The 15085-nt window shown below is 44.9% G+C and overlaps 1 protein-coding gene and 1 pseudogene across 3 annotated transcripts; one reads left to right on the top strand and one right to left on the bottom strand.

The window, feature by feature from the left end:
• Positions 1 to 509: 509 nt before the first annotated feature.
• Positions 510 to 12429, bottom strand: LOC104994538 (BOLA class I histocompatibility antigen, alpha chain BL3-7-like). 3 transcript variants are annotated; one of them, XR_825952.1, is made up of 9 exons: positions 12241 to 12429; positions 9089 to 9385; positions 6842 to 7117; positions 5743 to 6018; positions 5531 to 5626; positions 5081 to 5131; positions 4681 to 4719; positions 3900 to 4172; positions 518 to 1170 (listed from the first exon to the last, which is right to left on the bottom strand). XR_825952.1 is itself a non-coding variant. In XM_010848167.1 (8 exons), exons 1-7 carry the CDS (start codon positions 12299 to 12301, stop codon positions 4715 to 4717), a joined length of 1062 nt encoding a protein of 353 aa, XP_010846469.1. In that variant the 5' UTR covers positions 12302 to 12429; the 3' UTR covers positions 510 to 1170; positions 4681 to 4714. The 3 variants fall into 3 exon arrangements, 2 of the variants coding, with proteins under 2 accessions (XP_010846469.1, XP_010846468.1); XM_010848167.1 differs by lacking the exon at positions 3900 to 4172 and having other exon boundaries at positions 510 to 1170; XM_010848166.1 differs by lacking the exons at positions 518 to 1170; positions 3900 to 4172; positions 4681 to 4719; positions 5081 to 5131 and having other exon boundaries at positions 5140 to 5626.
• Positions 12430 to 13080: 651 nt separating this feature from the next.
• LOC104994539 lies at positions 13081 to 13707 on the top strand (annotated as a pseudogene).
• The last annotated feature ends 1378 nt before the right edge of the window (positions 13708 to 15085 follow it).

Raw genomic sequence — 15085 nt, 5'->3', positions numbered from 1 at the left:
TTTCCAGTGGTCATGTATGGATGAAAGAAAGCTGAGCGCCAAAGAATTGATGCTTTTCAACTGTGGTGTTGGAGAAGACTCTTGAGAGTCCTTTGGACTGTAAGGATATCCAACCAGTCCATCCTAAAGGAGATCAGTCCTGGGTGTTCATTGGAAGGACTGATGTTGAAGCTGAAACTCCAATACTTTGGCCACCTGATTCAAAGAGTTGACTCATTTGAAAAGACCGTGATGCTGGGTAAGACTGAGGGCAGGAGGAGAAGGGGATGACAGAGGATGAGATGGTTGGATGACATCACCAACTCAATGGACATGAGTTTGGGTAAACTCCGGGAGTTGGCGATGGACAGGGAGGCCTGGTGTGCTATGGTTCATGGGGTTGCAAAGAGTCGGACATGACTGAGCGACTGAACTGAACAGACTAATCTAAGAAAATACTGCTACGATTTATGTCCAAGTATGTTTTGCTTACAGTCTCGTCTAAGAGACGTATGGTGTCAAGTATTGCATTTAGTTCTTTAAAACCATTTTAAATTTATTTTTGCATATGTTGTGAGAGAATGCTCTAATTTCATTGATTTATATGTAGCTGTCCAGCTTTCCCATGTGCTGGGAAGTTTTTGATTATTGATTCAGTCTTCTTACCTGTTATTGATCTGTTCAGCTATTCTGTTTCTTCATGATTGTCTTGGCAGGTTGTATAAACCCATTTCTTCTAGTTCCTCCAGTTTGTTTGCTGTATAATCATTCATAGTCCTCTTTCATACTCCTTTGTATTTCTCTGATATCAGCTGCAACATGAAAGAGTCTTGAAAGACAGACACTACGTCCTTCCATGAGAGAGGAAAACTCAATTCCCCAAATACACAGCTGGGAAAGAGAGGCACTCTTAGTCACATAACACATGCTGAGTTGTGACTCTGGACATAATGACACATATTTGCTGGGTGTGTGCACAAGGCATTTGCCAAAGGTCGTGAGTGGCAGTAGTGACATTCAGTTGTCAAGAGCAATAGTGATAGCAGTTCTAGCCACACAGTTGAGTGTCCAGCATCATGGGTGTCGTCATAACAAAGGCAACTGTGTCCAGCAACAGAGCAGTGGTTCCTGTATGTAACTCAGTTTAGAAAAGCATCAAAAATTTTGTTCCCGAATGTGCTGACTCAGTCCCTGAAATAAAATGAGCCAAGTATGTAAGCATATGTACACACACACACACGTTTAAATTAGAAAAACTTAGGATTCCATTGATTGCACCAAGAAGTAAGTGAGAAGTCAATGCAGGGAATAGTTTCAGAGAGTAAGGATTCAGAGACGTTCTTTATGCTGAGCTGATAACCACTTCCTCACTTTTCCACCTGGCTACATATCCCAGAGTAGGGCAAACAACATAAATGTCCCAGCAGATGTCTTGCTTTTTTCTTCTCAGGAAAAAAAACAACTTAATTGTGGATTTAAGACACTTCCCCAACCTGAGCGCTCCTATCACTGACCCTTGTCAGTCGTCCTCAACCTGGCTAAGACCTAAGACTGCTTATAGGTACTGCTGCAAAACACTTGGGCCTCTCCCTAGACCCACCATCTCAGAAAGCTGAGCACAGAGCCCAAGACTTGCTTATCCAACAAGCCTACAGGTGAGGCTGATGAACAGCCATGTGGCAATCCTGCTCTACATTTTTGCTACTAAATGTGTGCTCTGAAGATGAGCAGCATCAGCACCAACCTTGTTATAAGTTCAGATTCTTACATTCGACTTTGGACCACTGGAACTTAATGAGATGTCCGGGGAATTCTCATGCACAGGTAAGTCGGGGACTACCTGGTCTCTGCGCTGTCTAGACGTGTGTCAGAATCGTGCAGTCTGCGCACGTGCGCGATCCGATCAGACTGTATAGGGCTGTGAGGTCCAGGATTCAGTCCTTGTTCCTTCCTCTTCTAATCCCTCTCAGCAGGTTATAAATAGCATTTATATGGTGTCACTTCCAAAATTATTTCTACACCCAAGACATCTCTCCTAAACTCCAAACATGTGCCCCAACTAACAACCCAACTTGAATTTTCTAACAGGCATCCAATTTCAGCATTTCCTCAACTGAATACCCATATTTTTTTGTTGTTGTTTAGTTGTTAAGTCGTGTCCAACTCTTTTGTGACCCCCATGGACTATAACCCACCAGGCTTCTTTATCCATGGGATTTCCCAGGCAAGAATACTGGAGTGGGTTGCCATTTCCTTCTCCAGGGAATCTTCCAGACCCAGGGATCAAACCCACGACTCTTGGGTCTCCTGCATTGGCAGGCGGATTCTTTGCCACTGAGCCACTTGCACAGTCTGAAAGTCTGGGTGTCCTCTTTCTCACAACTCAGACTTAATCCTTTAGGAAATGCTGTAAAGTCCATCTTTAGATATATCCAGTTTTAGTCACTCTGTAATATTTTTCCCTACCCACACGTGAGACAACCACCAACATTTCCAACCTGGACATTGCACTATTTCTACAGTCTCCACTACCGCCTCATTCACTCTTCACTTCTCAGCTCTGTCCCCAGCACAGCAGCCAGACTGATGCTTCTAAATAGAAGTCACACCGGTCCCTCTTCTCCCAAAACTGTCTTGGAGTGCTACGTCTTCCTCAGAGAAAAGTCAATCCAATATTCTCAAAGCCACATGATCTGCACACACATGAGACCTCATCTCAGTTCTTCGCTCCACCAGCCACACCTGCATCCTCTTCACTCTTCCTTGAACACAGACTCTCTCCTGCCCTTGTGCATTTTCACTGAAGCACCTCTGCCTGGAGAGAACTTCGCCCAGACCTCCTTGTGGGCATTCCCCCATGTCCTTCACATCTTCACTCAGAAGTCACCTTCTCAGTGAGGCCCACTGACCACCCTAGTAACACAGCCACCTTCCCTGTCCCTACACACTCATACTCTGGGTCACCTTCCTCAGAGCACTCACCAACCTCAAAGGGAAACACTCCCTCACTTACTAGGATCATAATGCACACTCTGCCTCTTCTCACTAGAACAAGCTCCACAGGCCAATAACTTTGCCTGACTTTGGTTTTCTGAAATTTCTTAGATGCAAAAATAATGTGTGATGTATCTGACACAACACATAGATTGAATGATAAGTGGACAGCATCTCTGTATTCTGTTGGGCTCTGTGCAACCTCATGGAATGTAGCCCACCAGGCTCCTCTGTCCATGGGATTTTCCAGGCAAGAATACTGGAGTGGGTTGCCATTTCCTTCTCCGGATCTTCGTGACCCAGGGATCAAACCCGGGTCTCCTGCATTGTAGGCAGACTCTGTACCATCTGAGTCACCAGGGAAGTCCATATTCTAAAGGCAGTATCTTTATTAACGTAGCCTAGGGCCACATGCTGTCTTGCGGCAGCTACAGCACAACATTTACTCTGACTGGTGTCAATGCTGCCTTGCTTTTCTCACAAGTGCTGCTCTCCCTCCCTCCCCCACCTCCTTCCTCCCACAGCAACCCTCCTGCACACCACAGCACACAAACTCATGTCCCACTCGAGAAAGCAATGGTCCTTGACCTATGGGTCCTATTTCCCAAACCACTGCAAATCTAAATTAGACTCAGCTTTATAAACCCATGAGTCTGGATTTGAGCCACCACTAGCACTTCTAGAGCTAAGAGCACAGAAAACAGCCTTGGAAGGGGGGTAAGAGCTGGATGAGTCATTTCTTTAGACCACAGACACTACAGTGAGCAGGGGCCCCCTGAGCCTTGGGGGGACAATGACAGGCAAAAATTACTCCTGCTCCTGTAGAGATGGGGGACACCTAGAGGAAATTAAGACTAGAATCCATATGCAAGAACAAGAAGAAGAGTAAGTCTCTATAGAAATAAAGAAAAAAAAAAAATCAACACCTAAAAGACGAGGACTGAGAACCAGACCCAGTCCTGAGCCCTGGTTGACCCGGCCACATAAGGTCCTCACTGCCCACAGTCCAGAAGACAAGGTTCAGGTGATGTCTCAGTCCTTGTGATCACAGGTCCTGGTGAGACAAGGTTCTACTGAAGAGACAAGGACAAAGATGTTGAGAGGATGATAACAGCAGCGACCATATCAAAGCCCATGATGCTCTGACTGGGCCCAGGCCCCGTCCACACTCAGCTCCTCACAGCCTTCTCCTGCCCCACCTGCAACAGAGTCAGCATAGCAAACACTCAGATTTTAAAAGGTTCTCAGCACTTCCATTCATTTCTCCCACAATTTAAGAATCTTCCTAGCCTTTAATTAACCCACCAACCCCACCTCATGACAAGAATCAGAAAAAAACAAATTCAGGACTCCCCTGGTGGTCCAGTGGTTAAGAATCCGCCTGCCAATGCAGGAGACACAGGTTCCATCCCTGCCCCGGGAAGATTCCACATGCCATGGAGCAATTCAGTCTGTGCGCCACTACTACTGAACAGAAGCCATTGTAACGAGAAGCCCATGTGCCACAACTAGAGAAAGCCAGTGGCAACAACAAAGACTCAGGGCCAAAAATAAATAAGTAAATAGAAAAAATGAATTGATATCCAGATTCCTACTTTCAATAAGGAGTAAGAAGTTACAACTCAGTGTAACATGGAGTTAAGACAAGGATAGAGATTGCCCAGCCCCACCTCGTCACAAAGGAGGAGGGTGGGGGCGTAAACAAACCTTGTATCACTCAGTTCCAGACAAAGCCGTTCTCTTAGACTGTGAAAGAAAATAATCATGAACAAGTTCAGGTCAGTCATCATAAAAGGTCATTCCCAATAGCCCCCCGACATGCTCAAATGTCTCATCAAAGAATCTCCATCACCCAGTGTGTCCTCTCTGCCCCAAGTTCTCTCCCACTGGGGGTCCCTTAAGAGTCTCACTTTTAGGATCAGTGAGAGCATCAGAGCCCAGAGCACTGTTGCTGCCTAGGGGAGAACAATCCAGAACCTGGCGGAAGTCCAGAGATGGGGATAAAGAAGGAATCACGGGGTGGGTGAGCTCCCCCATTGGCTCCCATTTGCACTATTCCAAGGGTCTCAGGGTTTGCCACCAGACCCTACCTATACTTGGTACTTACTTGCAGTCTGAAAGTAGGTTCTATTTTTTCCATTTGTAGAGTGATAATATCCTGTGAGAAGCCAGGCAGAAGACAGGTCATGAGCCGCTAAAGAAACCACCTAGTCCCAGACCCCAGGGAAGTTTCCAGAACTGTGACTGAAAACCCAGGGCAGGACCAAAACCATGATGAAAGTAGGTATGCAGGGCCTGAACCAACCACCTGCCCAGAGGCCTGTCCTCACAGTGACCTTCCCTGACCTTCAGTGTCCCCATCACCAGATTCATCATGTTGATACTGGTCTCCATTTTCACATGTGCCTTACAAAGAATAAGTGCAAGCAAAACCCCCAGACTTACCAAGCACAAGTGTGTGGAGGGTACTTTCCAGTAACGAGGCAGGCAAACTTCTACCTGGGCTTGAAACCCCCAGTGAGACAAGAAAACTCAGATCCCTCCCTCACTTCCCTACCTGAGAGCTTCTTTATCCAGATCACAGCTCTAGTGACCACGAGGAGAACCAGGACAACAATGATGCCTGTGATGGGGACGGAGGTCTTCAGAGGTTCTGTGGAAGAAAGCAAAGGGGCCCTGACCTCAGGCATGAATCCTAACCTTGCTGAAGTTCTCCTGAAGGCTCCTGATTACCTGATAATAAGGTTGACCATCCATCCCTCTCCTTACCCCATCTCAGGGTGAGGGGCTCCTGAAGCCCCTCGTGCTGCACACGGCACGTGTATTTCTGCTCCTCTCCAGAAGGCACCACCAGGGCCGCCCACTTCTGGAAGGTTCCATCTCCTGAAGGTCTGGTCTCCACAAGCTCCATGTCCTGGGTCTGGTCCTCCCCATTGCGCTGCCAGGTCAGTGAGATCTTCGCAGGGTAGAAGCCCAGGGCCCAGCACCTCAGGGTGACCTCACGGTCAGAGATGCGGTGATGAGTCATGTGTGTTTTGGGAGGCTCTGTGGTACACAAAGCAGGGAGGGTGCAGGCCAGGTTTGTTGAGTAGCATCGACTCCAAAGACCAAGCCACCACAACTCCTGATGGCTCATCTGCCAACCAGTGGGAGAAAGGGAACTTCCTCTATCTGAGGGTAGAGGGACCCACAGTAAGCTGAGCCAGCTTCAAGTCAAGGGTGCGAGAACTCAGTCTAACGTTATCCTCCAGGATAAGAGCCCCTTCAAAGGCTCTCGACTCTTGTATCAAGTCTTTGGTCAATGTTTTCTACATATAGGTGTGTATCTAGTGGGAAAGCACCAAAAGGATGAGAAATCTTCAAGACTCTATGAAGCAGCTCTGTGTCCTCCTGAGAGTAGTTTCCTTGGCACTAATAAGAATGAGTGGCTCAGGGAACCTCCCTGGTGGTCCAGTGGTTAAGACTCCATGCTTCCACTGCAGGGGGTTTGGGTTCAATTCCTGGTCAGGGAAGTAAGATTCCAGATACCATGAGGTGTGGTAAAAAACAAAAATAAAAACAAAAATCCAACATTGTGAATCAACTATACTTCAGCAAAATAAATTTTAAAAAATTAAAAAATAAATAATGGGTGGATCAGATGGCACTGCCCAGGAGACTCAAGATAGGAAGTCCCCCCACTCCACATCTATGGCTTGTAGGGAAGTCATCATCAGCACATTGGCCCCAGCCATCCCACGCTAAATATCTCACACCCCTGTGCTGGGTCAGTTCTGGAGGAGATACCCTCACCCACACTCTGCAAAGAAAATGGCCCAAGCTGGGGATGGGGGAAGGGCTGAAAGGCTGGGCTGTGGGAAGTCATTACCAGTGCGGTTCAAGCTCTCCCCTCCAAACGTCAAGTATCTCCACAACCACAGGATGCATTCCTTCTCCAAGTAGTTCTTGTCTCTCTCTATGAAGTTCCCACCAGCCTCCCACTTTTGTTTGGTGTACTGAGCAACGAATGTGGCTGCTGTGTATTGCAGAGGGTCCATATGCAAGCTCAGGTAGTCCTCACCATCATAGCCATACTGCCAGTGCCACGTGGTCCTGCCGTCCTCCAGGAGCTCACAGCCGTAGGTGAACTGGAGGGTGTGGGGGCCTGCCCAGCCCCAGGACAGTGGTGTCAGCCAGTGTCAGTTGGGCACAGTCTGCCCCCAAGGCCTCCCACCCAAGGTTCCAGCCCCCCGATACCTTCCCATCTCTTATCTTCTCCTTAGAGGACATTCAAATTCCATAGACAAACTAGTTTTGCCCTAATAACGATCTCTTTTCATTACAGTCAGTTCTGCTTGAGGAATGGTCTATGGTTGGTTCCAGGAGGTATTGAAAAGGCCATGGATTGGGAGCTACAGATTTGAACTCTGCCATGAACTGTGTGATCTGGGCAAGTTATTCATTCTACATTTATCTTGTATAAAAAGAGGGTTAGATTATGACCTAACAGGTCTCTTCTAGGCTAACAGCCTCAGAGTCTAAGCTCAAGTTCCTGAGAACAGGACCACACTACACAGCATTAACACAGGAGGGGACAATGTACTGAGTAGTTTTCCTTGACAGCTATGGACCAAATTTTATCCCTCCAATATTCACTATGTTGAACCCCTAACCCTTGATGTAACTGTATTCGGAGATACTAGCAAGTAATTAAGTTTAAATGAAGTCACGAGAGTGGCGCCCTAATCCAACAAGGACAAGAGGGGTTAAGGAGCTCTCTCCCTCACTCCATGGGCACACACCAAGAAAAGCGAGAATGTGGCCGACTGCAAGCCAGGAAGTGAGCCCTCACCACAGAGAACCCTGCTGAATCTTGACCTTAGACCTTCCAGTCTCTAGAACAGTCAGAAGATAAATTTCTGGTGCTTAAATCATGCAGTCTGTGGTATTTTGTCATGGTAGGCCAGGCAGACTAATATTCTTACTGTTGTTGTTTAATCGCTAAGTCAGGTCACTTGCTGTTTAGTCACTAGGCTGTGTCCAACTCTTTTGCAACCCAACTTGGCGACGAAAGGACAACAACACAAGATACTAGAGAAAGCAAATAGCATCAACAAGCCCAAACTGCTGAAAAATTTCTCAAATGAATTTCAAAGCCAAATATGAATAAATCTGAGATCACTGCAGCCTGGATTCAGCACACATGCTTCTAAGTTTCCACAGATTCCCAGCTCAAGTTCCTAGTCTAACAAACTTGCATACTCTAACTTTATTGTGTACCATCACTCTCTTCTTATACTGTGAGCCCTTGAAAGGCAGAGTCTACATCAGTGCCTGTAAAGTAACCATCGGATAAACCTTTGTTGAATTCATGTTCCTAGAAGGATCAACGGGAAAAAGCTGAGCAGCCTCAGTATTCAGCTTGAATTATACTTCTCACTGGCTTATGCCTTGATTGGGCTTCAAGGCCCTTTACAAACTTGTTTCAACAGACCTAAAGTCTCAAGAGCCATTAACTAGAAATGATTAAATTTCAGTCCATCCCTCGAGCTCACTAAGACAAATCCTACCCCACGACTTGCTCCACCCTAATTTCCTACTGCTTGGAACATCTTTTATGTTCTTCATAGACCTAAGTAATACATATCCACCTGGTTCTATATAAAGTTCTGCCTCATTCATGAAACTCTGACCACTGGGGTATCTCATCTATGAATCTCAGTAAACTATGGCATTCAAGGAGGTTCCTGTCTTTGACATCTCTGGGTATGCAGTGAAGGGTCAATAAACTTTTCACAGAAGTGTGAGTACCTTCCCATATGAATTATAAGCTCTTTGAAGACAAACATCAGTTTATACTTTTCTGGGTCCCCATTTCTAGCACTCAAAAGATGTTCAGCATATATCCATGACCCAGTAAAACTGCTTAATTAATCTATTAATTATTAATTCTCGTCACACAGACCCTACACCATTGTGACCAGACCAGCTCAGCTTTCATTCTCAAGTGATAACTTGTACATGTTCTTCTGCCCCAGCCTGACCCTATGGGAACACTTGTCAAGAGCCTTTCACCCCTGGGGATTGGTATGAAGTGACAAGCACCACTTCCCTCTGCTTTCTCTGAGGCACCTACTTGTTCGCTTTTGTGCCAGCGCTCTGTTCAGACCATCCTCCTTGGTTTGGTTGTAATATTGCTGTACATTCCTCAGATTTAAGTGGAAAATCTTCATCCGACTTGTGAAGATCTTGGTCTCATCATCAAAGTAACTTGGCTCCTCCCTCAACCAATGAACACAAGACTTTGCCTTCATCTCTTCACTGTCATAGCGAATGAAGGGCTGGTTGTCCACGAAGCCAAAAGCCATAAATGAAGGGACTCCTGGACCCGGTTCAGACACAACTGAGTAGAAATACTGCAGAGAGTGTGATCCTGAGGTGAGAACAAGCAACAGTGGGTCAGAGAGAGCTCCAGAATTTACTGTGTGAGGATCTAGGGAATGAGCATGTGTCTAATAGGAGACATGGCGCACAACATAAAACAATGAAAAGACAATTACACTCCTCTGCATAAGTGAATATATACAGGGTAAGATTGATTTACTTTAAGGAATTAGCTGGCAAGCCCAAATCTGCAAGGCAGAGCTGCATGTTGGATACCTAAGGAAGACACGATATTGCAGCTTATGTCCAAAGGCAGTCTGAAAGTAGAATTCACTCTTCCTCAGACCTGTCTTCCCCTTAAGGCCTTCAACTGATCAGATAAGGCCTACCCACATTACCAGCTAGGGCAGTAGTCCTGAACCTTTTTGGAACCAGATTCATGGAAGACAGTTTTTCCATGGCCCCAGGGTGGGGGGATGAGAGCGAAGTGCAAATTTTTAAAAACTGAAGTACAGCTGCTTTACAACATTGTGTTGGCTTCAGGTGTACAGCATAGTGATTCAGTATTCTGAAAAATTGTATTCCATAACAGATTAAAGATCATGCGTATAATTTCCTGTGCTGTACAACAAATCCTTGGTGCTTATCTACTTTACTTAGTTTGTATCTACTAATCCCGTATCCCTACTTTGTCCCTCCTCTGTTCTCTCCTCTTTGTAATCCCAAATTTGATTTCTATGTCTGTGAGTCTGTTTCCGTTTTGTAGGTACATTCATTTGTATTATTTTTCAATTCCAAATATAAGTAATCTCAAATAGTATTTTTGTCTGACATTTCACTAAATATAATATTTTCTAGGTCTAGTCACACTGCTATAAATGGCAGTTAAAATACATACATTTTAGTTTATACATTAATTTATGAAGTTATATTGAACATAATTCCATGTTTATCTGCCAATTGAATTCATTCTTCTGTAAATTATTCATAGCGTTTCTGTTTTTAACAGCATTGTTCTTTTTTCCGAAGAACCTCTGCACTTCTACCCCTTGACATGGGCGCCTCCTCTGATGAATAAAGTCCCTCTCACTGTGAACTGACTCTGACCCCACTCAGATCTAGATTCCATTGAGAAGCACCTACTGAGGTCAGAGGTCATTCCTGAGGACCCAGTGGACATGCAAGCCGGCAGTCCCTGTCTGCTCTCTGCTGATCCCTACTGTGACCCTGCACCTAACAGGGGCTATGCAGGGAGCAAGGCTGTGGTTAGATGTTCGGAGACACTGAACTCCAGGGAGTGATTGTGGAGAGGGAAAAACCACAAAAACAAGAGCAAAAGGAAGACACTGAGCACAAACTCCCCTTTATTCTAAGGCTCAGCCAAGCAGCCATAGCTGGATGACTTTCCATTCAGGCAGATAGGAAATGTATAAATATGGAAATGTTTACACTGTACTCCTATTAAAGCACTCACACCACTTAACGCCTGCACAGAAACTGTTTCCTAAAAATTATCATTGTGCTGGAGCATTTCCTCTGTGGTCTGCCGTTATTTCTTTAATTCTTTTGATGACTGTATGAAGTAGCTGCTTAAATTCCATGTTAGAGGTGAGAAAACTGAAGCTTAGTAGCAAAGCTTTATTTAGAACCCATTTCTCAAAAAAAAAGAACCCATTTCTCCTCCTCTCTTGCTCATAAATAGGTAAGACTTAAAAAAATTCACCCTGCCAGATATGTTTCAGATATGTCAAGAATTTGTTTCATTTTCCACGAGTTGTTACTTGTTGGTCTGGAAACATTTTACCCAGTAATTAAAGTCATGAGTCTGGCTTTCCTTCTGGCTTTCTTGGTACACTTCTAGAGTCTGGAGCGCAATAATAGCTGCTGAGAAACTGTGCTAGGAGACCTGTGGCTGGGAACAATGGTTTTGCAAATAACCTGCATGTAGGAAAATGCAAAAATTGTTGCTTAGTGGGTGGTGAGAGTTTTGCATACTGTCCCTATGGGGTTTTCCTGGAAGAGCCATATTTAAACAAACACTTCAGTGAAGCCCTTTCCCCATATGAATAAAAGATGAATGTGTGTGCTACGTTATTTTCTTTCAGTTCTGTCATTAATCAAGCTTGTGATCAATTTTTTTTAAGTTATTTAAAATATTTTATCTCATCTTTTTGGATTTGTTTCTGTAAATTCGTATACTCAACATAATGTACTGCTATAATGGAATATGCACATACTTTGTAAATAAATAAACACACTCTAAATTGTAAAGAAAGATGATCTAAAACCTTGAATACCATCCATACCAAATTTTTGCTTCTGGCTGTGCCTTTGCCCTTCCAAAGACTTTAAAAGTAAAAGCGAAAGTGTTAGTCGCTCCCTCCTGAACGACCGCATAGACTGTTCAGTTCAGTTTAGTTCAGTCGCTCAGTTGTGTCCGACTCCTTGCGACCGCGCATAGACTGTAGCCCGCCAAAATCCTGGGGGATTCTCCAGGCAAGAATACTGGAGTGGGAAACCAGGAACATCTATTCTGAGCAAGACTACAGAATTATGACTTCTGACCTGGTTCAGAGATCTGCCAACTTCTTTCTTGTTTACACTGCTGCTGCTGCTAAGTCGCTTCAGTCGTGTTCGACTCTGCGACCCCAAAGACGGCAGCCCACCAGGCTCCTCCACCCACGGGATTCTCCAGGCAAGAATACTGGAGTAGGTTGCCATTTTTCTCCTCTTGTTTACACTAGCTGCCCTTATTGACAGAGCCCGCACAAATAAGCCAGTGACGGCCTGCACCAAGATTTTCGAAAGTCACCACTAAGCTTCCAGTGATCTGAAAAATTCCACTCTCGGCCGGTTTCAGCTTCTTCCACTCTCCCAGCCCGCCACCCCTCGCTCCCAACTCACGGGTTTGTGTCTCTGGCAGGTATGCTAGGAAGAAATACAAGAGGACAGGGCCCCACAGCATCGCCTTGGCTGTTCCGATTGGCCCCAAGACTTCCGGGCACGGCTGTGGCACACAGCTCGGAGACCACCGGCTTCACTCGAGCTCTGGACCGCATTAGGGGTGGCGCCTTAAGGGAACTGAAACCGCTTGAAAGCGCAAGAAATAGTCGCAGTGGGGGGCGGAAACTACTACAGAGCACCAGTCACTCACTCAGCGATAAGCTGGTCAGAAACACATCTGCGGAACTGAAGCTGAATTTGGAGAAAACGAAAGCCCCAGCATATGGCATCCCGCATAGCCAATGCCACAGCAAGTCAGCCAGTAGCCCAGGACAGGTCTAGATGGGACCCACCAGCTTGGACTTCAGATCCTAGCCGGGCCTCTCCGCTTCGGAGCCTTGGTTTCTTCCTCATCCAAATGCAAATAAGGTTAATCTGTATTTGGAAAACTACGGAGAAGTTAAGAGTGACTAGCAGGACTGAAGCGACTTAGCAGCAGCAGCAGCAGCTTGGAAAAGTGTAGCCATATATATGTTAAGTGGGGGAACGTGATAAACAAATAATTAAAACTGAATTGATAGCCATGTCAAAACAAAAAACAAAAACAAGGAGCATTAAGGAATTCCCTGGCGGTCCAGTGGTTTGGACTAGGCGCTTTCCCTGCTGAGGACCGCGGGGCAAGAAAAAAAACAATTACGTGTTTAGGGAGGAAATCGACAATAAAGACACAAAAATAAGGTTCTCACTTGGGGCGATTTATGGTGTGAACTGCCACTCATTTAAAATGTCCCATTAGGTCCCTCGCGGCGGGCGGCGGGCGTCGGGACTGAGCCGCGCACTCGGATCCGAGGCTTCGCGGTCAACGGCTTCTTTGCGGGCCCCGCCGCAGCCGACCCGGCTCCTCGGTGGAGAGAAGATGGTGGGCCGGAACAGCGCCATCGCCGCCGGCGTGTGCGGGGCCCTTTTCATCGGTTACTGCATTTACTTCGACCGCAAGAGACGAAGTGACCCCAACCTCAAGAACAGGCTGCGAGAACGAAGAAAGAAACAGAAGCTTGCCAAGGAGAGAGCTGGGCTTTCCAAGTTACCTGACCTTAAAGATGCTGAAGCCGTTCAGAAATTCTTCGTAGAAGAAATACAGCTTGGTGAAGAATTACTAGCTCAAGGTGAATATGAGAAGGGTGTGGACCATCTGACAAATGCGATTGCTGTGTGGACAGCCACAGCAGTTACTGCAAGTGTTGCAACAAACTTCCACCACCAGTGTTCCAGATGCTTCTGACTAAGCTCCCAACAATTAGTCAGAGAATTGTAAGTGCTCAGAGCTTGGCTGAAGATGATGTGGAATGAGAAACAAATGTCAACATAATGATCTCAATTAAAACATATTTTTAAAATCTTAACTCAGAAGATGATCGGCTCTGGGGGAGTAAGGGCAGATAAGCTGTTATGGACTGTCCTCCACAGTGAAGTCTACCAAAGTTAATTTTTACTTTGCGTAGATCCATTTGTCTGTTTTATTTATTTTTCCCAGTGAAGTGTATTTTGATAGAGAGCTTTTCATTGTATAAATACACTACGAATTACTGAAATTTGCATTTTGTTTATTCTTAAAATGTGTGATTAGAATGTACATATAACATCCCATTACTTACATTAAAAATACCCGGTGCTCAGTTTTGAAAGATAGGCCCCCAAAAATGTAGAAGAAAACTGAAGAATATACTTGTTTTGCTCTACATCAGAAAGTTGGCTGGAAACTTGTGTTGATCAAAACTGAGCATTAAGAGATTATTTTTTTCCATTTAATCTCTTAAATATGTGTAATGTGCTGCTATGCTATAATAACAACTTCACCCCCTCCCTTGAAATGTTTTCTTTAAATCAATGGGTTTGATGTATTCTGGATATTTACCTCCTTGTATTTTAGATACATGTAGTTGCGGATAGCACCAGGAATTGGATGTCTATACATTCTTAATCTGGCCGAGTAAGCTTTACCAGTTAATGTCTGCCCACTTGCCTCATATATAAACTGAGGAAATGAGTGTGCTAATTCAGCTTCTAATTCCTTTGGTTCTGTGCAGCATTTTCAAATCCCTCTTTCTGAGGGAAATACCTGTTTGGGCAGCCAGCCCTTGCGTTTTTTTAACTCTGAATTTCGCATGCTTGCCTGACTTAGTATTTCTGGTTTTTTAAAAGGTATAATGTGTTGATTTTCACTGAAATCATGGTTCTGTCACTACTTTTGTAAATTAACCTGAAACGTAACCTTCACGGTAACTGGGACAATATGCTTGTAAAAGTGTTTGTTCCCTTTTGCTTTTATCCTCAGTGTACCTCCTTAATCCCCTACCAACCCTTATCTTGTATGAGAATAAGGTGTAACTTTGTGGCTGAAGACTTGAATGAAGATAATGGGACCTTTTATTCTCTAAATAGTGACATATTATCTTCAGCCACAGATTAAGTATCAGACCTAAGAATAAAGATCCTTGGTACTTAAAAAAAAATAAAAAAATAAAATGTCCCATTAGTCACACTGGCAGTCCTGTTATCAGTACAAACATATATCAAATCATCATTCCTCCACCTTTAATGAATATGTTATAGGTTCATTTTATCTGAAACACTGGGGGGAAAATAAAATGTTCAATTAAAATAAATCCAGCAGGATTACTGTTTAAGCCAGAAACTACTAAGAGGAATTTGGAAGGGGCGGTTCCTTCCCCTGCTCTGGAGGAAATGAGACCACCACTGAGTCAGAGTTGCCTCAGAGTAAGCTCCTTTCCATGGCTTGGCAGTT

Source organism: Bison bison, unplaced genomic scaffold (genome assembly GCF_000754665.1).
Source record: "Bison bison bison isolate TAMUID 2011002044 unplaced genomic scaffold, Bison_UMD1.0 scf7180017864260, whole genome shotgun sequence".
In the NCBI taxonomy this organism is placed as follows: Eukaryota; Metazoa; Chordata; class Mammalia; order Artiodactyla; family Bovidae; genus Bison; species Bison bison.
The sequence above is the reverse complement of the archived record's forward strand: the minus strand, read 5'-3'. Positions and strand labels throughout refer to the sequence as shown.